The sequence below is a fragment of the Hibiscus syriacus genome, unplaced genomic scaffold (genome assembly GCF_006381635.1).
Source record: "Hibiscus syriacus cultivar Baekdansim isolate YM2019G1 unplaced genomic scaffold, ASM638163v2 tig00002840_pilon, whole genome shotgun sequence".
NCBI classification, from domain to species: domain Eukaryota; kingdom Viridiplantae; phylum Streptophyta; class Magnoliopsida; order Malvales; family Malvaceae; genus Hibiscus; species Hibiscus syriacus.
In genome coordinates, this window is record NW_024061947.1 from 9659495 (window position 1) to 9686305 (window position 26811).

General features: G+C 32.2%; 2 protein-coding genes across 2 annotated transcripts; both read right to left on the minus strand.

Moving 5' to 3' along the window:
• Positions 1-3727: 3727 nt before the first annotated feature.
• Positions 3728-5277, minus strand: LOC120157103 (autophagy-related protein 18-like). Its single transcript, XM_039168354.1, has 4 exons — positions 5188-5277; positions 4985-5027; positions 4856-4903; positions 3728-4129 (listed from the first exon to the last, which is right to left on the minus strand). Exons 2-4 carry the CDS (start codon positions 4994-4996, stop codon positions 3893-3895), a joined length of 297 nt encoding a protein of 98 aa, XP_039024285.1. The 5' UTR covers positions 4997-5027; positions 5188-5277; the 3' UTR covers positions 3728-3892.
• A 4454-nt stretch (positions 5278-9731) lies between these two features.
• Positions 9732-10675, minus strand: LOC120152594 (L-ascorbate oxidase homolog). The gene is made up of 3 exons (XM_039164794.1): positions 10224-10675; positions 10061-10139; positions 9732-9989 (listed from the first exon to the last, which is right to left on the minus strand). The coding sequence occupies exons 1-3, from the start codon at positions 10673-10675 to the stop codon at positions 9783-9785; spliced, it is 738 nt and encodes a 245-aa protein (XP_039020725.1). The 3' UTR covers positions 9732-9782.
• Positions 10676-26811: the final 16136 nt, after the last annotated feature.

Consider the following 26811-nt stretch of genomic DNA (forward strand, 5'->3'; position numbering starts at 1 on the left):
TCCATTGTGAAAGGTGTTCAAGATAAAATTGAAAGACAATTTTCTACCTCATTCTACACTAAAATACATCAAATGGAGAAATATGTGATAGAGATTGACTTGTATATTCAAAAGAACTTGATAGAGTTTTTTGTTTTTTTTTTTTGTAAACTATTCAAGAAAGGTTGTGGTAAATGTCAATTAGTAAATGACGGATATAGTGTTTGGACACATCTTTGTATCAGAACTAGAGAACATGAAACTAGTAAAGAACATGTTCAAAATATGACCACTTGGTATGATTTACATTTAAGACTTAAAAAGAACATAACTATTGATAAAGTAGCTCAAAAAAACTTAAAAAGGAGAAAGAACATTGGAAAAATGTCTTAATGAATTATTTCAATTGTAACATTTCTTGTAAAACATAATCTAGCATTTTGTGGTACTAATGAGAATTTGTATCAAAATAACAATGTAAATTTTTTTGGGATTAATTGAAATGTTAACTGAGTTTGATCTTATTATTCAAGAACATGTTTGTCGTATTACTAATGATGAGATTTGTGTTCATTACCTTGATCATAACATCCAAAATGAGTTTATTCTTTTGATTGCTTGTGCAATTAAATATGAAATTGTTAAGACAATAAAAAAGGCTAAATATTTTTTTGTGATACTTGATTGTACTCCTAATATTAGTCACCAAGAGCAAATGTCTTTAATTTTAAGGCATGTGAATGTTTCTTCTGATTGTGTTAGCTTAGAAGAATCTCTTTTAGGATTTTTGAATGTGAATGACACAACTGTACAAGGTCTTTTTAATGTTTTTCTACATGAATTGAATGTTCTTGAACTTGATTTAGATGATGTATGTGATCAAAGTTATGATAATGTGTTAAATATGAAAGGGAAAAAACAAGAAGTACAAAAAAAACTTTTAGATTTGAATCCTAGAGCCTTTTACACTCCTTGTGGTGCCCATAGTCTTAATTTAATGTTATGTGATATGGCCAACAGTTCTGGAAAAGCTAGATTTTTTTTGGTGTTATACAACGTATTTATAATATATTTGCAAATTCTATAAAAAAGTGACAAATTTAAAAAAAATGTGAAAGATTTAACTCCTAAATTATTATCTTCTACTCGTTGGGAGAGTCATGTTGATAGTGTAAAGGCAATAAGATTTCAGATATAAGAGAAGCGTTGCTTGAAGTTTCTAATAATGATAATGATTCTAAAATAAGAAGCGAAGCTACATCTTTAACCAATAATGAACTTGGTGATTTTGAATTTATAGTGACTATGGTCATTTGGTATGATTTTTATATGCTGTCAATTCAGTTAGTAAAAAATTGCAATCAAAAGATATGCTTGTTTCTGTTGTCATTGAAAATGTGAAAAAAATTAATTTTATTTTTTAAGGAGTATAAAGAGAATGATTTTTCTAATGCTCTTGAAGTTGTTAAGGAACTTGTAATTGATATGGAAATTGATCCATTTTTTCCTTAAAGGCGTCAAATCAAAAGAAAAGGACAGTTTGATGAAAATTTAAATGATGAAAGTCCACAATGTGCGGAAGAGCCTTTTAGAATTAATCATTTTATTTACATCATTGATCAAGCAATTGTTTCACTTGATAGGAGATTTGAACAATATGAACAATATGGAAATTTGTTTGGTTTTTTATTTGCTTCTGACAAATTGCATTCACTAGATGATCCGAGTTTAAAATCTTGTTGTTGTTGATGATCCGAGTTTAAAATCTTCTTGTTGTTGTTTGGAATATGCGCTTAAGAATTGTGATAAATGTGATATTCATGGTTATGACTTATATTTGGAGTTGAAATTACTTCAAGAATTTTTGCCCAAATAAAAATTGGGGGCTTTTGATATTTTTAAAGTTTTTGAAATGTGTTTGATTGTTTTCCTAATGCAATTATTGCGTATAGAATATTGTTAACTATTCTTGGGACAGTTGCAACAGCCGAAAGAAGTTTTTCAAAGTTAAAATTGCTCAAATCTTACTTGAGTAGTTCTATGTCACAAGAAAGTCTTAATAGACTAGCTCTGGTGGCAATCGAGAATGAGATTTTAGATAAAGTTGCTTATGAAGATTTGATTAATGAATTTGTTTCAAAGAATGCACTGAGGATGAGATTTTTTCAAGTGACAAACTTGTAAGTTAATGAATGTCCCTTATTATTTTAGTTGTATTTTCTTAATAATGTAATGAAAATAATATATTTCATAAAGTTTGATTATTTTTATGGTTTATTAATAAAATATTAAATTAATTATTTAAATTAATTATACTTTCATCATGTGAGCTTTATTTTTTAAATTTTTGTTGAGCCGTTCAAGTCCCTGAAAATCTCCGAGATAGCTGTGCTTATACGCAGACACATTTTATATGATATTCTTTGATCAAAGATACTATCGCTTTTCCCCGAGGAAAAGAAGAGTAACCAACTTATATATTCTATTGAACTAGGGGGTGTAAAAAGCTGACCCGACCTGTAAAACTGACTAAAACCGACTCGAGTTAAAACTGATTTTGACTTGTGCTGTGGCGATCCGAAACCGACTCGAGTCGAAACTGGTGTTGACCTGAACCCGAGTTGGACCTGGAAATTGTGGATCTGAACCCGACTTGCACCTGACCTGAATCCGAATTGAACCGAAAATATGATACCCGAACCCGAACTGCATCCGACTGATATGAACCCGAACCCGAGATTGACCTAGTAAATAACTGATATTACTCGACCTGTTTTCAACCTGACCTGTTATGAACATGACCTGTAGTTAACTCAATCTGTAAATGACCCGACATGTTAAAGTGATCTGATATTGTCCTGACTTATAAGTAATAAGTTACAATTAATATAATTATGTTATTTTAAATGTATAATAAACTTATGATAATTAAATTAATATGATTACTTTTTGAAATTTAGTTTTTATATTAATTATAATTTGTATATTATAAATTTGATTTTTATATTAATTCTAATTCTATATATTATTTATAATTCTTATATTATAAATTTTATTTATAATCACTAAATTAAATTTAAATATTGTTTTATTGAACATGATTTTTATTAAATTATATAAATTAAGTTAAAATATTCATAAATCTAATTAACTTTTAATGTGAAAATTAATTAATAATTTAAGTATAACTTAACTTAAAATTTTAAAATAAAAATTTTAAAAATATATTAGATTACTATATTTTAAAAAATTATACCAATCACTCTATTTATTGATTTGTAACCAAAAAAATCATTTCATCGTTATAGCATTAACTAAAATTTTACATTCTTATCACTCAATTATAAATAGGTTCAAAAGTTGGTCACTCAACTTTGGATTTGATTCAATTTTGTTTGGTGTTTTTTTTTATAAAAAAAAAATCTTCATGGAAGTGATGGTTCTAAACATTAGCTGGGAATAGAAAAAAATTGAAGCTTATGAAGTATGATTGTAACTGTTAGGATGCTTGCAAGCACACATACACATTACAGGACTGAAGTAAATTAATAAGTAAAGCAATAATTGCATAGTTAAAAACGTTACTTGGAATAGGAAACAAATAAAAAGTAAAAGATAAATGACTGAAGTGGATCCATGCCACAAGAATTACCAAGTATCATCTTCAGCTAGGAAGTTCTAATGGATAAAGAAGAGAAAATGCAAGTAATATCATCACAGTCAACTACATTCTAGGAATTTTAATCTTATGACAAAATTGTAAGAACTTGTTGAAGCCGGACGGGCATCACAGATCCTGCTAGTATAGTGATAGCTGAGTAGAAAACGGCTTGGAGCAAAGGTCAATAAATAATGTTAAAGATTCTGATGTATGCACAGATTCTTTCTCACCAGTTATTCACAGGCTTCTCAGTTACGCATTCGGTTCTTCATTGTCAGCATCATCCTCACCATCTTCATTTTCATCATCATCATCGTGGTCAGCAATGCAATCATTCTTGGAGTCATATTGACCATCATGATTTCCACCATCTTTTCTACCTAGCTTGGCGTATTCCTCAAGTGATGTAGAAGGAAAAATTTCACCCACCCTACCATTTTCTTTGTTGGCCGTGGTTTTCGATGAACTTTTGGAACTACTTTTATTCATCTGTTACAAGCAAAGGTGGATCAGCATTAAGGCATTTGGCAGAATAAATTACCAGGGAATAATAAAAGATCGTACTTAGGTAATTTACTTTGCCAAAGTGTACGGTATACATATTAGTAGCTATCAGATACCAAGTTCATTGACAACGTTGATATATCAAGAATAACTTCAAATACATATATCCTGCTCAGCTAAGAAACAATTAACTTAAAAAGAACAGAACATATGTTTAAATTTTTGGATCTCAAGTTCTAAACTTGCCGATGCAGAGGTATACTGAAGGCAAATTTTGCATGTTACCTTTTTCCTTGAACAAAACACTGGACTGAATCATGAGAGGCATAAGAAGAAAGTCGCATGCCTTATCAAGCTGACAGACTGAATTGTTTATCTAACAAGGATTTATCTTTTTTATGAAGTAGGTAACAGCCAGTAGCAGTTGTGGATCTAAGGTTCAAATACCAGCACACCATTGGGTCTTTCCAAAAGGAACCATATCATCTCAATCAATGTAAATCCAATTCAAGAAAGACTTCTATAACTTCTAAGCATTTAATTAACTCTTTCTTTCACGAGTCATGTCAAGAAATTAGCATAGAGGTGTAAGCAACACAGAGCTTGATTCACTAGAACTTATCAATAATCATGATTTAAAAGTCAGAAAAATTCAACCTAAATCAAGAAACTCATACTTAAATAAATGTGGAGTCGTAATTGGACACTTACGGCTCGTAACAATGTTCTTCTATCCCTCTCTCGAGCATTTTTAATTGCCTGAAACAACATTCAGCAAAATCAATAGACACAAATATAAGATCTAAAAAAACCACACCAAAAAAATTGCACCAAACCAACCTCTTCGAGCATCTTTTGCTCTTCCTCCACATCTGCAGAATCCCTGTGCGAGCAACACAATCACACGTTCAATGTTAGACCTTCTGCCCATAATATATGCATTGGAGACAAGAAATCAAAAGTTCCTCAAAAGATTCAAAAATAAACCTCCCAACTATTTGATCAACATGACATCGACACTATGTGCGTATGGATCTGTTTACCTCTCTCAATAAGTGCTAAATCTGCACAAGCACTTAAAACAGCAACAAATGTGTAAGCATTAGGCTGCACTCCTTCCTCCAACATCTTCCGAAAAAGATCCAACGCCTCATTCCACAACTATTTTGAGCAAAACCAGCGATTAAACAAAGTCAGAAATTTTCATGCAAAACCCAGAAATCTAAGCATCAAAAGAAACCCATATCAGATCAGAACATCAAAATAAAAAAGAACAAACTTTTCACTGATTCGCAATCAACCAAATAAGTTATGTAAAGTAAACAAAGTCAGCACCTTTTCTATAGCTAAAAGAAGCCAAAAGATCTAAACAAACATAGAAATCAATCAAAGGGAAAGAGAAAGAGAGATGAAGTACCAGTTTTGGAGTGCAAAAAAGGGAAGAAAAATTAGATTATTGAAGGAAATGGCTAAAGATGATGGCCATGGTTTTTATGTTAGAAGCAGACGTATCGGAAGCCATGGTTATGTTAAAATCATCACGCGGGAAATGATGCTGATTTTGGTGCCCTTGTGGGTTAAGTGAGGGAGAAAACCGCTTGTTTTTTAACTTCATTTGATATTATAATGTTGTCTATTACTTTTAAAAGTATTCAATTTAGTCCAAATTTAATGATATAATATATTAATTTAAGCTTCATATTTTAACTTCTTTCAATTTAATCCAAATTTTGATGTTATAATTTATTAATTTAAGCTTCATATTTAAAAATTTTTCAATTTGATCCTTATATATTTTTCAATTCTTTCAATTAATATATGTTTAGATTAATAAATTAATATATAGTTTATATATACTAATGAACTATATAATATATAGTTTATATGTACTATATAGTTTATATATACTAATGAACTATATAATATATAGTTTATATATACTAATGAACTATATATAATGTATAATTTAAATATACCATATAGTCTATATATATTATATAGTTTATATATACAAATAAACTATATAATATATACTTTAGGGTTTAGGGTTTAGGATTTTTATATATAGTTCATATGTAAATTATACTATATAGTATATATAGTTTATATATATAATATATAGTATATAAATATAAACTATAGTATATATTTATAGGTCATATGTAAACTATATAGTATATAAATATCAACTATAGTATATATATATATAGGTCATATGTAAACTATATAGTTTATATATATAGTTCATATGTAAACTATAGTTCATATGTAAATATTAACTATAGTTTATATGTAAACTATAGTTCATATATAAATATCAACCTTAGTATATATATATATTTATATATATAGTTCATATGTAAACTATAGTTCATATATATAGTATATAAATATAAACTATAGTTTATATAAATAGTATAAAATATAGTATATAAATATAAATATAAATTATATATAAATATAAATATAAACCTTAAATTCTAAACTTTAAACCCTAAACCATATATACTATATATATAAATTATATAAATTATATTAATAAACTGTATAATTTATACAATATATATTTTTTATAATTACATAGTATATAAATATAAATTGTATAGTTTATATAATTCATATATAATTTATATATAAACTATGTAGTTTATATATAGTTCAATAGTTTATATATAAACTATATAGTATTATAGTTTATACATGGTATATATAGTTTATACTTTATACATAATATATATAAACTATATAGTTTATATATATAATACATATACATTATATATAAACTATATAGTTTATATTATATATATATATATATATATATATATATATATATATATATATAGTTGTTTAATATATTTAAATTTTTATTTGTAATTTTATATTTGTTCAATTTAGTCCTCCAAATTTTATTTGCACCTAAAATGGACCCATACTTATTTCTATTTTAAATTGGCCCATAACTTTTAAATGGGTATAATTTAGTACTTTTTGTATTAATTTAACCTCAAAATTTAAAATTATTTCGATTTGATCCCTTTGTGTTGTTTAATATATTTAAATTTTTATTTGTAATTTCATATTTGTTCAATTTAGTCCTTCAAATTTTATTTGCATCCGAAATTGACCCATACTTATTAGTTATTTCTATTTTAAATTGGCCCATAACTTTTTAAATGGGTATAATTTAGTACTTTTTTGTATTAATTTCAACATCACAATTTAAAATTATTTCGATTTGATCCCTCATCAATGTGTGTTGTTTAATTTATTTATATTTATATTTTTAATTTCATATTTGTTCTATTTAGTCCTCCAAATTTTATCAGCATATGAAATTGATCCATACTTATTACTTAATTCTATTTTTTAATTGGACATAACTTTTTAAATGGGTATAATTTAGTATTTATTTGTATTAATTTCAACCTCACAATTTAAAATTATTTTGATTTGATCCCTCATCAATGTGTGTTGTTTAATTTATTTAAATTTTTATTTGTAATTTCATATTTGTTCAATTTAATTCTTAAATTTTTATTTTTCATAAAATTGAACCATGATTATTTATATTCTTAGTAATTTACTCTAAATCATATATAATTACAAATTGCAATTTGACGTTCGTGAAAGACGAAAATAATTAATCCAAAAATAAAAATTAACTCGATTTGAACTCAACCTGTATCTGATAGAGATCCGACCTGAATTTTATTTGCCAATGATGTGACCTGATCTGAACGAGATCCGCCTGAAGTCCATCCGAACCTAAATTAACCTGTTTTTTAACTGCTTCAGACCTGAGTTGTTTTGACCTGAACTGGCAACGATCCGAATTGAAAATGACCTGGCCTGAACCCGATCTGGATCTGGTGTCAAATTAACATGAAAATAACCCGAACTGATTTGACATGACCTGAACCCGATCTGGATCTAGTGTCAAATTTACCTGACTTGACTTGTATCCGATTTTACCCGACATGCCAGGATCCGACTGAAACCTGAACGATTACCCGATTTTACAACCCTATCTTGAACAAGTACTACGAATCTCCACTTATAGATAGGACCTTACGCGATTCTTCGACGAACTGGGAATCAAATCTAAAATATAATATGGGATTATAGATCACAGAATGACGACACATTGGAGCAGAAATGGAAGCGCTCGAAAGATTCGATGAAAACTGCAAAAAGTGTTGTTTAGCCAGCCTTTGAACCTAGTAAAGTGTTTCCTTTACACTGGTCCCTTTCAAGCGAGGGCAAACTACTTCTATAACCCTAACACTGGTCTTCAAGCCCAAAACTATGTTGGACCGATAAGGGAATATGAAATGATAATTTTTAAAAACCGTGTTAAACTATTAATTTTGATTTGTTTAAAATCTAAATTTTTAATTTTTTAAAATCATACTTAACGTTTCATTTTTGTTTTGTTTCAGTATACTGTCATTAAAAACTTAACGGTTAAGTGTCTAAACTATTATTTTTGGCTTGTTTTAGTGCCTAAACCATCAGTTTTGATCTAGTTTAGTACCTAAACTTCCAAAAACAAAATTCAAAGTACTAATATGAAACGAAAACTAAACTTTAGATATGGTTTCGAAAAAATTAAAAATTTAGATACTAAAATGAATTAAATTAATAGTTTAGATACTAAACACGTAATTTACCCTTTTTAAAATTATATGATTTGCTAAGGGTATGATAAGCATAAGTAAATTTTAAAATTTGTAATTACTATAAATCATGTGCTGGATATATATTCAGTCTTATGCTTACATAGTTATCTTTGTTAAAATAAACATATATTGAGTTTTCGTCGTCCGATTTAAACATTACAAAATACGTTAGAAAGGTAAGTGTAAGACGCTTCATATGTAAGAAGACATCTCAACCTAAACATACTTGAATCCCATCAAAAAATAATTTTGGATACGCATCTGAAATTCAAACGTTGTCCCCAGTATGTTTCCAGAAATCTCTTTGATGTACCCAGTTTATTCTAATCGTACCCTTTTAACACGAAATGTCCTTAGCACATACCCTAATTATACCCGTCCTATACCCATCTCAAAAACGTATTAAATACTTTAAACTACATTGAATTACCGTGCTCGTACAACATAGGCCCAAAATGTCCTTTACGTCCGGGTTTGTAATCCAAGAAATTTACTCGAAAGGGTGGGTATTATTCTGTGTAAAAGGAATTCAACTAATTCACCATGTTAATTGGTATAGAGCCTGGAGATCAAATCTGAGAGCAATTTTTTTATCGTTTTTTCCTTTTAAATTTTGTTATGCAGTATCTCCTCCTAAGTTGTGACCCTGTCGATAAACTATACTGGTGCGATATATCCTCGCTCGATGAAGGTCTTGGGGCCTGTGGGTTCCAGGAAAAAGAATGGCCATTGATGCACGTGCTTTAACATACCTACAAAAATGGTGGCATAATAAAATACATAGTACGAATTAATGGCTGAAAAGGGGAAAAATACGACCTCGAGGTGAGGTCTATTCATTTAAAGTTACAATCATACAAAGTTCACCAATTGATAATTAAAGATTTTAAAGCCTAAAGCTACGCTACTCAATCGTGTAACCTGGAGAGCTCTCTCTACCCAAATCTGGATATTTTATTCTATCCTCCGCTTAGGCACCTCGCCCTTCCGCAGAGCAGGGCATTCTTTGGGATCAGGTATTCATCCCTTAACGAAGTTGATGTAGTGTATACGCGTAAATAGAACTGTTGTCCCAGATACTGTCTTGCCCAAAACTCCGACCTTAAGTTCCACATTCCCACGTTGTCAAGTGCCACATAAACAGCAGTCCATGACTTGGGACAAACCTGCATTCACCACAAATCCAATGTCACCATCTTCTCCTCCGGAGTTTTAAGATGAGCTTGTCGGATTTTACCTGAGTCGTACATTGTGAAACAGAGTCGCGGAGATTGTATCCCCTCCTACTAGCTGCTGTCCATTGCCCTCCATCCATACTGCAACAATTCAGAAACCAATGATATCGGCACAATTTAAAGCATGCGTCTTTCGGATTATTGAGGTGAAATGATCGTGCTTACCCGACAACAAAGAAATTGTAGCCGTCGAGATGCCAACTCTGTACAATGTTCTCATTATTCTGAAACACTATCTCGATGAAAGCCCTGTAGTCGGCCTGCATTACTGAAGTATGAAGGTATATCTTTCCACCACTAGGCTTATCCGATATGCTTCCAATGCGATAAACTCCTCCAATTTGGAAATAGTCGGCAAGTTTCAGCGGAGTGTCAGCTGGAACAAATGAAACAGAGTTAACCGCGTATCTTTGCTTGCCGTTAACTTGGCCGGCAGAATTCGCAAGAATGATGGTTCTTGTTGTGTTAATGAGACCATAGTGATATGAGCCCTGTGGGTTAGGCCTTGGTCCACTTGCAGTGAGGTTTTTCCTGAGACAAATGTTAGAAATCAAACTTACTTTTCCACGGTCAAACATGGTGGCTATAAAGAAAAGGAAATGGAAGCAAGTTGACATTGTTTATGCTTAACTATTAAGCATATTAAATGTGCCAAATAGAGCAACTTGCTTTTCAATTAAGAAAATCAATAATGGATGCAACACGTATAATACTTATTAATTAAGTAATAATTGGCAAGTAAAATTCTATCACGGCAAGAAAGAAGAATGGCGACAGAGAGAAGTTGAGAAGCATTCAAAGTAGTTTAAGACAGTTTATTACATCTATATATACGGGTGTTCTAGTTTAGTTTAATATGCAACACATGTGAGAAAAATAAAGACTAAGAAAAGAAAAAATGAGAGATAACTTAGCAAAGTTATGAGAGAAAAGGTGAAGCTTAGCAAAGCTTAGAATATTAAGGTTGTGTTTGTAAACTAGCCACAACTAGTATTGTAGTGTTGTATTATTGTAATATTGGGGTAACGTCGTTGTAACGTATTTTTACCTCGTATCAATAATAGTTCGAATTATAAATTATCGAGAGCTCATCTACGTTTCCAACAAGTGGCATCAAAGCTTGGTTCAAGTTCAACGTGGTGGAGAAGATGGCCAACGTGATTCAACCTCAAATTCCGAGATTGACAAAGGCGAATAATGGCAATTGGAGTATTCAAATGAAGACGTTACTAGGCTCCCAAGATTGTTGGGATATCATCGAGGATGGTTACACCGAGCCTGAAAATGCAACAGCAGAAGCAACCCTGGCCAATGAAGAAAAGAAGGTATTGAAATAATCTCGGAAAAGAGATAAAAAAAACATTGTTCTTTATTTTTCAAGGAGTAGATGAATCTACCTTTGAAAAAATTTCTGATGCGAAAACCGCAAAACAAGCGTGGGAGATTTTGCAAAAATCTCTACAAGGTGTCAAAAAAACAAAGAATAATACATAGCCGCAGCAGCGTGCACTTGCCAAGAAATGAAGAAACAATTGGAGAAGACAAGTGGAGAAGAAAAGCTTGGAATGGAAAATCAAGTTTGAGGGGGAGTGTTAGAAATCAAACTTACTTTTCTACGGTCAAACATGGTGGCTATAAAGAAAAGGAAATGGAAGCAACTTGACATTGTTTATGCTTAACTATTAAGCATATTAAATGTTCAATTAAGAAAATCAATAATGGATGCAACACGTATAATACTTATTAATTAAGTAATAATTGGCAAGCAAAATTCCATCACGGCAAGAAAGAAGAATGGCAGAGAGAAGTTAAGAAGCATCCAGAGTAGTTCAAGACGGTTTATTACATCTATATATACGGGTGTTCTAGTTTAGTTTAATATGCAACACAACTGAGAAAAATAAAGGCTAAGAAAAGCAAAAATGAGAGATAGCTTAGCAAAGCTATGAGAGAAAAGGTGAAGCTTAGCAAAGCTTAGAATATTGAGGTTGTGTTTGTAAACTAGCCACAGCTAGTGTTGTAGTGTTGTTGTCATAACCATTTTTTTATAAAACAATAAAATATTATTTTAAAAAACGATTATGACTTTAATTTGGAAAAATTGGTGATTTGGAATTAATTTGATTTAAATTGAAAGGGAGTCGCCATCGACCTTTGGGTTAGGTAGGTCAAATACCCAAAAACGTTTTTTTAAAAACAATCTTAAGAAAAATCATTTTTAAGACAAAAATGGTCTGCGTTTACAAAGATTACTTTAAAACGGGTTCGGGAGTCGATTACGCGTGGGAAGGATTAACACCCCACAACGCCCAAAACTGGTACTGTGTCGCTTATACGTTGTCGTACATAGTGAAAATTATAAATCGAATATAAAGTTAAATTACGATCCATTTATCGAACATTAATTTGCTTCGAATTTACTATTTAAAGAGAATTCTTTAATTCAATAAAAAAACCTTGAAATTAGCAATCCTCCGTCGGGAAAGCAATTTTAACTATTTTTCATTGTTAAAGAATATTCTATCGTCAAATATGTAAAAGATGCATATCAAATATAAATTGCAATTTGACAGTTGCGAAAAAATAAAATAAAATACATAACTTTCACTGTTCAGTGTAAAATAAAAATGAATTAACAATTAACAAACTTAAAGTTGATTTATTTCAAGTTTCATTTAGTTTGAACGTCGTATTAGATTGTACCACTTCGATCAAATGATACTTTCTACGCCCGTTCTACAAATACGAGTTCTTGGAATATTCAGATAGTAATATAAAGAATAAAATAAACAATAAAAATAATATGAAATGAGAAGAAATATAAATATATAATAATAATACATCTATATAATAATATATACACAAATAATAAGGCGCAAATGTAATTGACATATTATTTGACTTATATATATATATATACATATTTGATACGTAATTAATATAAAATACTTGTTAAACGTGGTACAATGGAATATGTCTATACAATATAGTATGCTATAAAGGACCAAAATAAAATCATGGAATCAATGGAGACTATAGTATCAACAAAAGAAACTAAACATATTTGCTTATTAAAAGGATCAAAATAATATTAATACTAACTTGAGTGATTAAACAATAATATTGACAGTGATCAAGGTTATAATCAACACATTAAACAATGAAGGTACTAAAATCATAAATAAACCATGAATAATATGAGGGATTAAATGATAAAAAAACATAAACTAAAGGGTCTAAAATAGAAAAATCGGAAACTTAAAGGACTATAAATTAATTACAAATAAACCTAAGCCCAAATTGCAAATGTCAAATAATACAAGTGCAAAAATGAAAATAACCCAAAAATAACAGTAAAGACTAAAATAAAATAAACAGAAATAACAAAGACCACAAAGTAATTAAACCAAACATCAAACAATGACTAAAATAAAATATTTATAAATGAAAGGAGTAAAGTCTAAAACAAATAAATTACAATCAGTGGCCAAAATAAAACTTTCACGAATCCTATGGCCAAACTTCAACATCAAAGAAAATACACAAAACATGAGATTAGTGACTTAAATGAAACAATATAAAGTATGGTGACCAAATTTGGATAATAACAAAATATATACATATACGTGCTTGAAGGCCAATAAGGACTAAATTAAAACATTCATAATCATGGGGACCAAAGTCAAATAATTGAAATAAAGGCATAATACATAACATGGTGACTTAAATAAAAATGGAAAGAAACAAGTGCCCAAATCAGAATATTAAAACTTTCATTCAATGACTAAACAAAATGATTACAAAGACTGGGGGACTAAACTTGCTATTTGCCCCTGACGCGAAAACACGTAGCCCCTTCCCATCCAGAACGACGTCGCTCGGCTACGTATATATATATAATTTATAAAGGCCAAAATGGCCAATGCTTATCATTTGGTTACTCTCAACCTAAATAAGGGGAGAGAGAGTTCTTTGGAACTCTCCCAACTGAGGAGAGAAAAGCTATGGTGACCGGAGGTTCCCATGACGGCGTACGGCGAAGCACGGCGGCCAGAGAAGTGGAACCGAACCCAAAATGATCCTCTCAGTCTCATCTCCTCTAATCTACCACTCCCTTAGCCTAGAAACAACCCCATAATCTTAGATATAAGGCTTTACCTTTAAAGGTTTTGACGAACGACGACCGTCGGGCTTCCCACACGTTCAACCGAGGTATGACTCCCTTCTCTCATTTTCTTCTTTTTTCGTAGCTTTCTTCTTCCTTTTGGTTTAGGTTTTGAACCCCTTTTTAGGTCTGTCTATTTTTTTATCACTATATTTTCCTTAAAAACCCCCAAATCTTTATTTTCTCTCTATTTTCTCCTTAAAAACCCCCCTCCCCTCTATGTCTTGTTGCCTTTATTTTTTAATCCCTTCCTCTTTGTGATTGGTGATGGCTCTTGATTGAATCCCACTGCCCGGAAAATAGGATATCATTATCCTATTTGTTAGCAGGGATATGATTAGATTTGTTTTGATTTTATGACTTGGTGTGATTTCTATCCACTATTGATGATGGATGTGGGTCACTGTTATTGCAGAAGAGAACAACGGCGGCAATAGAGGCTGTTGGAGGGGAGGCTCGACTTGAGTGGCTCGATGTCTGGGAAGCTGAGGAGTCACACGGCGGCTGATAGCTGGAAATTCAGAGGTGGCTTGATAATTTAGGGTTTTAAAACCCTAAATTTTAAGTGAGGTCGGGTTAGCAACTGGATCGTGTTATTTGTTGCTGCTGGGCTTGTGTTGTTGGGTATTGGGTTTAGCTAGTTGGGCTCCGGGATTGGGCCTCTTGTAATCTAGGCTTTGGTGGCCTACAAAATATAAATGTAATATTAATAATAATATAATAATATTAATGAAATAATAATAATATAATAATTATTATTACTAATAAAAAAAGACCCGGAAAAAATAGGTGTCTACAACTGCCCCTCTTTGCACATTCTTATGTTAACAAGAATAGGGAAAAGACGAAAAGACATCACGTTTTTGTATGGTTCTCTCCCTTTCAAACTTAGAAATTGGATAAGGTTTATTGTTGGGGACGACACTGCTCATACGCGATGGAGAGTTTGGGTCGTCTAAGGGTGACACGGTTCCTACATGATGAGAAAATCTGGTCAGGGGATGACACGGCTCATACGTGATGAAGAGTTCTGGCCATCTTTAGGAATGGTGATAACTCGGTTCCTACGCGATGAGGGCGGCTGATTATCTATGGGTGACACGGCTCCTACGTGATGAAGAGATCTGGTCAGGGGATGACAAAGCTCATACGTGATGAAGAGTTCTGGTCATTTTTAGAAAGGGCGATAACACGGTTCCTACGTGATGAGGACGTCTGATTATCTAGGGGTAACACGACTCCTACACGATAAAGAGATCTGGTCAGGGGATGACACTGCTCCTACGTGATGAGGACGGTTGGTCATCTTTAGTGATTGTGGTTTCAAGGGAAACCGTCTCAAAGATTTGTGTCAAAAGAAACAGACTCAAAGATTTGTTTCAAGAAAAACATACTCAAAGGTGATGTGTTTCAAAAGTAACTGTCTCAAAAGAGATAAAATTTGTTTCAAGGGAAACGACTCAAAGATGACGTTTAAAGGAAACTGTCTCAAGCGAAACAAAATTTGTGTTTAAGGGAAACGTTCTGAAAGATCGTTGTTTTGAGAGAAACAAACTCAAAGATGTTTTTGTTTCAAGAAAAACACACTCAAAGATTTTGTTTGTTTTGTTTCAAGGGAAACAAACTCAAAGATGGTAAATTTTGTTTTCAAAGAAACAAACTTAAAGATTTTTTTCTCAAAGAAACTGTCTCGAGAGAAACAAAATTTTATTTCCAAAGAAACAAACTCAAAGATAGTTTACGTTTTAAGTGAGACGAAATTTGTTTTCAAAGAAACAATCTCAAAGGTTGATTTTTCATTAGAAACTGTCTCAAGAGAGACAAAATTTGTTTTTGAAGAAATAGACTCAAAGATGGTTTTGTTAAGAGAAACAAACTCAAAGATTTTTTTTAAAAAGAACAGACTCAAAGATTTGTTTCAAAAGAAACTGTCTCAAGAGAGACAAAAATTGTTTTAAGAGAAACAGGCTCAAAGATTTTTTTTTCAAAATAAACGACTCAAAGATTTTTTCACGAAATTGTCTCAAGAGATAAAACTTTGTTTCAAAAGAAACAGACTCAAAGAGTTTTTACGAAATTGTCTTAAGAGAGACAAAACTTTATTTCAAAAGAAACAACTCAAAGATTTTTACTCAAAAGGAACATACTCAAAGATTTGTTTCAAGAGAAACTATCTCAAGAGAGACAAAAATCGTTTTTAGAAAAAAAGATTCAAAGTTTGTCGATTTTGTTTCTAGGGAAACAATGTCAAAGGTGTTTATTTTGTTTCAAAGGAAACAATTTCAGGATTTGTGTTTAAATGGGAAACTGTCTCACGCGAGACGAATCAACTTTGAAAATCCCAAGTGATATTAATTTTGTTTTAAGTACAACAACTTTGAAATTTGTATTATGAGGGAAAATGTCTCAAGTGAGACGAAATTTATTTTGAAATTATCTCAAACGAGACAAAATTTGTTTATGAGAAAACGATCTCAAGTGAGATCAACTTAGTTTAATGTGAAACAAATTCGAAATTTGTATTTCAAAGGAAAAATGTCTCAAGCGAGACAAAATTTATTTTTCAAGAAATTGTCTCAGATGAGACAAAATTTGATTTTAGAAAACTGTCTCAAGCGAGACAATATTTGTTTTTCAAAAGAAGCTGTCTCTAGCGAGACAACATTTTGTTTCGAGAGAAACAACATCAAAAGATACTGATAATCTGTTTGTTCCTGTTGGTGGAGGAAATGTCTTAATTGTTAACTTCAGGAAGTCACATCTATGGATGTCATTGTTTCTTCAAGTTAGAGACATCTGGTCATTTCCGAGCTTTGATTTCCTGAGAGATCAAAATGATGCATTTTGACTGACTATCTTCGATGTTAAAAATGAAATTTATTTGATTTTTTTATTGAATTTGTCCTCAAGTGAGGAGAAAAATGTCTTTAATATACATCATGATAAATGTTTGATGCAAAATTTATGTATCATACATGTATGTGTGTGTGTGTGTGTGTGTGTGTGTGTGTGTGTGTGTGTGTGTGTGTGTGTGTGTGTGTGTGTGTGTGTGTGTGTGTGTGTGTGTGTGTGTGTGTGTGTGTGTGTGTGTGTGTGTGTGTGTGTTGTGTGTGTGTGTGTGGTGTGTGTGTGTGTGTGTGTGTGTGTGTGTGTGTGTGTGTGTGTGTGTGTGTGTGTGTGTGTGTGTATGTATGTATGCATGTGTTGATGTATGTTTTTCTCGATCTGGAAGGAGAATAGTTGCAAGAGCAATCTTCACTCTATCATTGATTCAGTTTGTCTTTATTTCCACTAGAGTGTACCCTTGCAAACCTTGATTTGAGACCATTTGTTTGTCCCATCAAAATTTTGCCCCCAAAAATTTTCTTTCTCTTGCCCCAGTTTAGATCTTGAGCTTCAGATAAATATTCATTGAATTCTAAGATATGCTACCAGAGATTATCATGTTTGAATTTTTTTATTTTCAGGAGCCTGAAAACATTAATTAGAAGAGTTTTGAAAAATGTTTAATCAAAGATTTGAAAATATTGCCCCTTTCAAGGTTTCACAATTGACAAATCATAGAACAAGAGTTCATTGAATATCAAAGAATTAATTACGCTGTTAATCCTTCAATAAATTATAGCTATTTGACAAGTGTCAAGATCAATGCTATCTTTGAGAAATGGTTAAGTATGAAAAGGATAAAAAAGTCTCAGGTTGTTATGTTTGGTTAAAGGTATAGTGTTCTCATTTATTTGAATGTTCAATGATCTGATGGGGTAACGTATACTCATCTTTTGGAAGTTTTCTCCGACTCCCAACTCTCATGATCTCATTCGGGTTGTGCGATGCCTTATCAAGAGATTTATGCGATCGTATTCTATGCAATAGCTGCACCATCTTCGTATTTGAGCCGCCTTTTCAAGTTTTCAACTCGAATCCTCCTTTGGTTTCAAGACTTTATTCATGATTTACGTCTTGAACTCCCCTTTGTTATTTTTTTTATCATGCATTAAAGATTTTAGAAAACTTTTTTTTTGTAAATAAAAGATTAATCCTGATAGGCGGGATGCAATATGAAGATAGTCTCTTCTGTTTAGAAATCCATGTATGATTAGAAGGGACTTTTTAGGAACGTAATGTAGGCTATGGCTCACAGTTATGAAAGAAAGGGATAAAAGGCCCAAACATGTGTTTTAAGGGTATTTGAACCAAGGATCAATTAACTCTGATGCCTTCGATCTTGTTTTGCTCAATTTGGATCCGCTTGTATATGTCTTTCTCTTAATGTTCTATGATCTTCGAGTGAAATGATTCTGGAGTGATTGTTCTTGATCAATCTCACGGGTTGAAGCTTGATGTGTCCTTTGAGTCAAGGGACTCTTTGTCTTTTTTTTTCTTTCTTTTTCTTTGCTTTTTCGTTTGCTATTTTTCCTTTGATTTTTCTTTGTTTCTTTTTTCTATTTGTTTTTTTCTTTGCTCTTTTTCTCTTTGTTTTGATTTGATCTTCGCACTTGGAATTTGATTCACCTTTCGGTATCTTATCTAGATCAATGGTCTTCACTCATGCCAGCAGATTTCCTCCAACTTGCCCCCCAGTGTGGAATGTGATCCTTGGTTAGGGTTGAATCAGAAGAAAATATCATTCAGGTTCAAATGGGGACAAAAGGGATATATTTTCTCCTTTTGTGAAGGGATAAAGAAAGAAAGCCATTCACCATCTCATACACAGAAGTCCTTGCAGAAGAGGTATCCCCAGGGGATATATTTTCAGGATTAATTGTTTATTCACATGAAAAAACTGTAATTAATGCATGATAGAATTATTTTGAATGAATTCTATTTTTCTTCTTCTTGCTCTCAGCATGCCTAAATTGTTTAAGCTCATCTTCAGAAAATTGATGCGAGATGCCCCACGTTGTCTTATTGCATGAAGGATCATGTTCAAGCGAACATCTTGTATTCAATGTCTGTAGGTCTTATTGGTAGAAAAATGTTGGTTTGGCGTTTAAGAAGACGATGGTGACTTTATTGGCTCAAAGAAAGGTATGGGTATGACTTTTTGTGTATCGAAAGGATAAATTCAATGTTTCAATGTCACAAAGAATGTTTCAAGGTCTCAAAAAGAGAGAATGTCAAAAATTGGTTCTTTGGTAGTGACCAGGAATTATTTCGGGTAAAAAAATCAAGAGATTTAATTTTTGGTTTAGACAGAATAATAAAGGGTCTAATCTTGTCATATATCAAAAATCTATAATTCTTGAAGAATTAAGAGAATATTTAATTCATTCGATATTCAAAGAACTAAAGATTAAAACTTGATCAATTTTCCACCTTAGAAGGCATCATAAGTTCAAACATTAAGATTAAAAATATTTAAGAAAATATTAAAGGTAGAACAAAACTAGTTCAAAAAAAATAATCTCTATGGATGCAAATAGTAGATGCAATGCCTCCATCCTTCTTCGATTGTCCATGCCCCTGAATCCATCAGGTTCTAGATTTTGATCTTCAGTGCCTTACAATTCTCAGCGGAATGACTGGAGCTTCCTATGTGATATCAACATCATAGACCTCAAGAAACGAAGACTCTTTTCTCATATTATCCTGGTAGACTCAACCCTGCAACCAGCCGAACAAGCTTCCATCGTGTTGATTTCAACTTCTTGCTTTTATTTTCAATGTGGTTAGGACCACTTCCTCAAATCCTCCATGAATTAGCTCCATGTTTTTATGAAAATCCTTAAAAATGAAATACATATACCAAATGCAAAGATGCAAATGCAGATGCAAAAATGTTGATCCCAACGATGAATATCATAGAATAATTTTCACCAGAAATAAAAGGTTTCACGTTACAAGACAGTCTACTTTACAGACATGCCTTCGCCTAGATGGCTGAGTCTGAAGTGGATCACTACTTAATCTCGGATCTTCGTCCTAAAAAATGATGCCTCTCAATGCTCTGTAATCTAACTCGGTTGATGCCCCTGCGGTGTTGAAGTCAGTGCGTCACTCTTTGGTGGTTTGCGTTGGTAGGATCGTAGATAAGAATCTACTGTTGGATGACCCATCGAATCAATAGATCATCATTTCAGTCTGGAATATTGCACGATCATCGAGCAAGTCTCATTTTGGTACTCTGAACTTTTTTAAGCCCTCGATGCATGTCTTTATATGTGACTGCTTGATTGAAAACTTTTATCTCTTCTTGAGAGAATTTTCTCTGGAATATTCCCTTGCAGATCAACACTTTTGCATTATATTATGATGTTGCAATGCAATGCAAAGAAGGATGAAAAATATGACACAAACAAAATAAATAAGTTAGTGTACACAAACAAAAGAGAAAAACAAGTTAGTACATGTAAAATAATTGATACAGATAAAATGTTATTCAAAGATGAATATAACACCTACCCTGTCATGATATCTACCCGAATATGCTTTAATTAAATAACATTCCTACCCAGACATGATATCTACCCTAAATGATTTTTCGAGAAATTAATCCTAACCGCATGGTATCTAGTTCGCATGCAAATATTTAATATAATTTAAAAGGAAAAGAAAAATTCAGAAACACTCATCCTTTGTGTATACTTAATTTGGGTACCTACTAACGGAAAGAGGTTTGATATATCTATACCTAAGGTGACCGTTCTACGGTTCACTATATGCATGGTTTTGGCTCTAACAGGAAAAAGGGACTCGAATTGTCCTTGATGTTGGTGCCCCCTTGGGCTGTCAGACCCTCGATCCTCTCCCATTACATATTTCAAATGGAACGAGTTCAATTCGATGAGATTCACTGCCTTATACCCATACGAGGAATAAATCCTTACGAAGGTATAAGGTATGTATCCCATGGGTTATTTACTAAAACTCATACGAAGAATAAATTCTTGCGAGAGTAAAGCATTCACCCGAACTAATTTGGATCGAAGCTCGTGTCCAAAGCTCATGTTATGCAAATGCACGTGATATGTGTGAGGAGGAACGTACCTACCTTTGACTCAAAAATAAAACTCGACAAAACTTGGATCAATCTGAAAGCAAAAATTCAAATGTTAGTATGACAACTAAAAATGAAGCAATTAAAAACTTCAATAAAAGGATCATAGATTAACTAAAGACTCGAACTCATAATTTTCATCAAGACGACAATGTGTAAGCGACTTACAGTCTGACTCTCTAAAAAAAGTCCCCAGCAGAGTCGCCAAGCTGTCATAACCATTTTTTTATAAAACAATAAAATATTATTTTAAAAAATGATTATGACTTTAATTTGGAAAAATTGGTGATTTGGAATTAATTTGATTTAAATTGAAAGGGAGTCGCCATCGACCTTTGGGTTAGGTAGGTCAAATACCCAAAAACATTTTTTTAAAAACAATCTTAAGAAAAATCATTTTTTAAGACAAAAATGGTCTGCGTTTACAAAGATTACTTTAAAACGGGTTCGGGAGTCGATTACGCGTGGGGAAGGATTAACACCCCACAACGCCCAAAACTGGTACTATGTCGCTTACACGTTGTCGTACATAGTGAAAATTATAAATCTAATATAAAGTTAAATTACGATCCATTTATCGAACATTAATTTGCTTCGAATTTACTATTTAAAGAGAATTCTTTAATTCAATAAAAAAACCTTGAAATTAGCAATCCTCCATCGGGAAAACTATTTTAACTATTTTTCATTGTTAAAGAATATTCTATTGTCAAATATGTAAAAGATGCATATCAAATATAAATTGCAATTTGACAGTTGCGAAAAAATAAAATAAAATACATAACTTGCACTGTTCAGTGTAAAATAAAAATGAATTAACAATTAACAAACTTAAAGTTGATTTATTTCAAGTTCCATTTAGTTCGAACGTCATATTAGATTGTATCACTTCGATCAAATGATACTTTCTACGTCCGTTCTACAAATTACGAGTTCTTGGAATATTCAGATAGTAATATAGTAAAGAATAAAATAAACAATAAAAATAAATATGAAATGGAGATAATATAAATATATATAATAATACATATATATATATATATACACAAATAATAAGGCGCAAATGTAATTGACATATTTATTTGACTTATATATATATATATATATTTGATACGTAATTAATATAAAATACTTATTAAACGTGGTACAATGGAATATGTCTATACAAATATAGTATGCTATAAAGGACCAAAATAAAATCATGGAGTCAATGGAGACTATAGTATCAACAAAGAACTAAACATATTTGCTTATTAAAAGGATCAAATAATATTAATACTAACTTGAGTGATTAAACAATAATATTGACAGTGATCAAGGTAATAATCAACACATTAAACAATGAAGGTACTAAAATCATAAATAAACCATGAAATATGAGGGATTAAAATGATAAAAACATAAACTAAAGGGTCTAAAATAGAAAAATCAGAAACTTAAAGGACTATAAATTAATTACAAAAAACCTAAGCCCAAATTGCAAATATCAAATAATACAAGTACAAAAATGAAAATAGCCCAAAAATAACAATAAAGACTAAAATAAAATACACAGAAATAACAAAGACCACAAAGTAATTAAACCAAACATCAAACATGACTAAAATAAATATTTATAAATGAAAGGAATAAAGTCTAAAACAAATAAATTACAATTGGCCAAATAAAACTTTCACGAATCCTATGGCCAAACTTGAACATCAAAGAAAATACACAAAACATGAGATTAGTGATTTAAATGAAACAATATAAAGTATGGTGACCAAATTCGGATAATAACAAAATATATACATATACGTGTTTGAAGGCCAATAAGGACTAAATTAAAACATTCATAATCATGGGGACCAAAGTCAAATTGAAATAAAGGCATAATACATAACATGGTGACTTAAATAAAAATGGAAAGAAACAAGTGCCCAAATCAGAATATTAAAACTTTCATTCAATGACTAAACAAAATGATTACAAAGACTGGGGGACTAAACTTGCTATTTGCCCCTGATGCGAAAACACGCAGCCCCTTCCCATCCAGAACAACGTCGCTCGGCTACGTATATATAATAATTTATAAAGGCCAAATGGCCTATGCTTATCATTTGGTTACTCTCAACCCAAATAAGGGAGAGAGAGTTCTCTGGAACTCTCTCAACTCTCCCAACCGAGGAGAGAAAAGCTATGGTGACCGGAGGTTCCCATGGCGGCGCAGGCGGTGGCATACGGCGACGCACGACGGCCGGAGAAGTGGAACCGAACCCAAAATGATCCTCTCAGTCTCATCTCCTCTAATCTACCCCTCCCTTAGCCTAGAAACAACCCATAATCTTAGATATAAGGCTTTACCTATAAAGGTTTTGACGACGACGACCGTCGGGCTTCACCACATTCAACCGAGGTATGACTCCTTCTCTCATTTTCTTCTTTTTTCGTAGCTTCTTCTTCCTTTAGGTCTAGGTTTGAAACCCTTTTTAGGTCTGTCTATTTTTTTTATCACTCTCTTTTTCTTAAAAACCCCCAAATCTTTATTTTCTCTCTATTTTCTCCTTCAAAACCCCTCTCCCTCTCTCTTGTTGCCTTTGTTTTTTAATCCCTTCCTCTTTGTGATTGGTGATGGCTCTTGATTGAATCCCACTGCCGAAAATAGGATATCATTATCCTATTTGTTAGCAGAGATAAGATTAGATTTGTTTTGATTTTCTGACTTGGTGTGATTTCTATCCACTGTCGATGATGGATGTGGGTCACTGTATTGCAGAAAAGGACAGCGGCGACAATAGAGGCTGTTTTGGGTATTGGGTTTAGTAGTGGGCTCCGGGATTGGGCCTCTTGTAATCTAGGCTTTGGTGGCCTACAAAAATATAAAAATGTATATTATAATAATATATAATAATTTTAGTAATAAAAAAAGATCGCGACAAAAACGGGGTCTACAGTTGTATTATTGTAATATTGGGGTAACATCGTTGTAACGTATTTTGCCTCGTATAAATAAAAGTTCGAGTGTTATAAATTATCGAGTGCCCATCTACGGTTCCAACAACAAAAACATGTATATAACACGATTACAACACAATAACGTTTACAGCTAGCCATGTGCTGCTCGGGAAAAAAAATCTAATAGACAGTCGATTTGGATGGTTGGTCCACCAGGAGGACCAGAGACAGGACCAGCGGAATTGCTATATCGGAGAATCGCTGTCGAAGTGAGGACCCGGCTGGTAAAGCGAGTGGAGACTGCAATGCAATAGTCTTTTGCAGGCTGATCAGCTGTAAACAATACCGAACATGATTGGCCGATGTGAAGGTCTATTGAAGAGAATGTAGTTTGCAAAGTGTGTGTCCCCTCGACTTCTACCAACTTCAACCTGTGGTTTTGGATGCGGAATTGAGTGAATTCCGCAATCCAACATTCGATATCCGAAGTCTGTAGGTCTTCCCTGGATTAAAATGGTGCACAGCATGATTAACTTGATTCAAACTTAAACATCATGAGGTTTAGAAGGATCACATTTCAGATTAATATACCTTGTTCGACATTAAAGGAGGCACCCACCGGTCCTCGGCCATTTTTAAGGATTCCATCGGGAAAGGCAACTTCTTCCCACGATCTAGACAAGCTTTCAAATTCTGCACGGACATATTTGTTCTTATTAGCCACAATAGTTTCGAATCACATTAAATGTAAATACACCAAGGCTTTGAAAATCATCATTACCGTGTGATTGGACTTGTACAAATCTCCAATAAGAACAGTGTAATCCCCGGCGGGTTCCGGGAAGGGAACCGGAATCCGAGGTCGGCTAAGGATCCTGATACCTCCGAAACCGGCAGCAGCCTTGTGGAATGCAAGAGAAGAGAAATAAAAGAAGCTTCCTATTTGATCCTTGACCTGAAGAATGTATGTGAAGCTCTTCCCTGGTGGAATAGGACAAGTTGTTCCATAAACACCATCCTATTCTGGATTCTACTCCTACATTTACCATTTCATTCCCCCATGTAAGTTACAAATAACAAGAAGATTAACTAAATATAAAAGTGTTTTAGGTAATTCTTTTTCTGGTCTGGGTCCAGATCTGTATCCAGAAACACCTAATCCACTACAGCTAATTACAAAGTGGACCACTAAGATCATGGATGACTGATAATGGGTTTATTTATGTAGATTATGGACCATCCAACTTTCCCAAACTAATTAAAGCTGCAACTTCCGTGGGATGTCTTCACTTTGCAGGAAAACAGTTAAGAAACGAAATGAATGGGGTCACGGGAGTCATCTAGATCTGCCATGTGAACAGGCACATGAGTGTGTCATCTCGAAAGGAGGACAACGACAAAGACATTATCCAAGTTGAACCGACTAGGATGTCCGTCAGAGCGCCACTAAGCTTAAAGTTACACCGCCACATGCCACTAAATCTCTGTGGATGGGAGTTGGGATCCTTACCAGGAAATGAGGAAAGGCTCGTTTCAACTGTGGAATGTGTTATAAATACACGTGTCCGTGATCGAGTATAATTGAATTCAAACAATAATAAATTTAATATTTAATATTTTTTAGTCAGAACAATTTACGCTGTTTCATTCACACCCGTATTTGTGGCTCACATGGGGCCTTTGGATTCGTGTTGTTGCAGGTGAGGCGGTGGAAGAATGAATCGGAAAGCATGTGAACTGTGGAGAGGTTAAATTAAAAAAACAGGGAAAGCCAAAGGGTAAATGAGAAAATTAAAAAAAAATTGTAAATATAACTTTGCCGTCCTAGTAATGATTCCCGCCATAATAAAAAAATAATGATCTAATTATAATTTTAAACTCAATTACAGCATAGTTTTTACAATCTCTTATTTCGTAAAGCTGCTAACAATCTTACGTCAAGCTTTCAAATAATCTTTCACGCGTTAACCTTCTGCCATCATTAAACTATATGATTTAATTTGACCGCCATCTTTCCTATGAGTAATTAATCTATTTTTAATTATGTTTGATAGGTTAATTAATTTGTTCATTTTTATTTATTTTAGGTTATAAATTCGGATTCAATAATAGCACTTAACTTCATTCTTTTAGAGTCTTTTCTTCCTTTTTTTTTATCTAAATAAGATTAGAAATAAATTTAAAATTTATGAAATAATTTATTTTAGTTTAATTCTCAAGTATTTTTGTTTAAATTTTAAATTTAACATTGTATATAACTCAAGTATGCTTAATGTTATCATTCATATAAAGAGAACTCCACCTGTGATATGTTTAAATTTTATATATAGTCATATCCAACCTAATGAAATAATAAGTTAAAATTTGATTTACCCTTTTGAAAATTTATATATCAATTACTAGCTCCTATAAATTTTATAAGATTATTATTTGATATATCATTATTAAATATAATTTTATAAATGATGTTTAATTACTTATTTTAAAATTTTTAAATATATTTATAAATTGTAGTCAAATTACGTCTCTCTTCGTTCCCCAAAATTAACCTAATAACGGATAAAAAATGATTGATTAAATTATCTCCAACATTAGTTTGGAATCTACAACAAATGCTACAGCGTGGGAAAACTTGTCCTCCCTTCAAAGCTATAGAG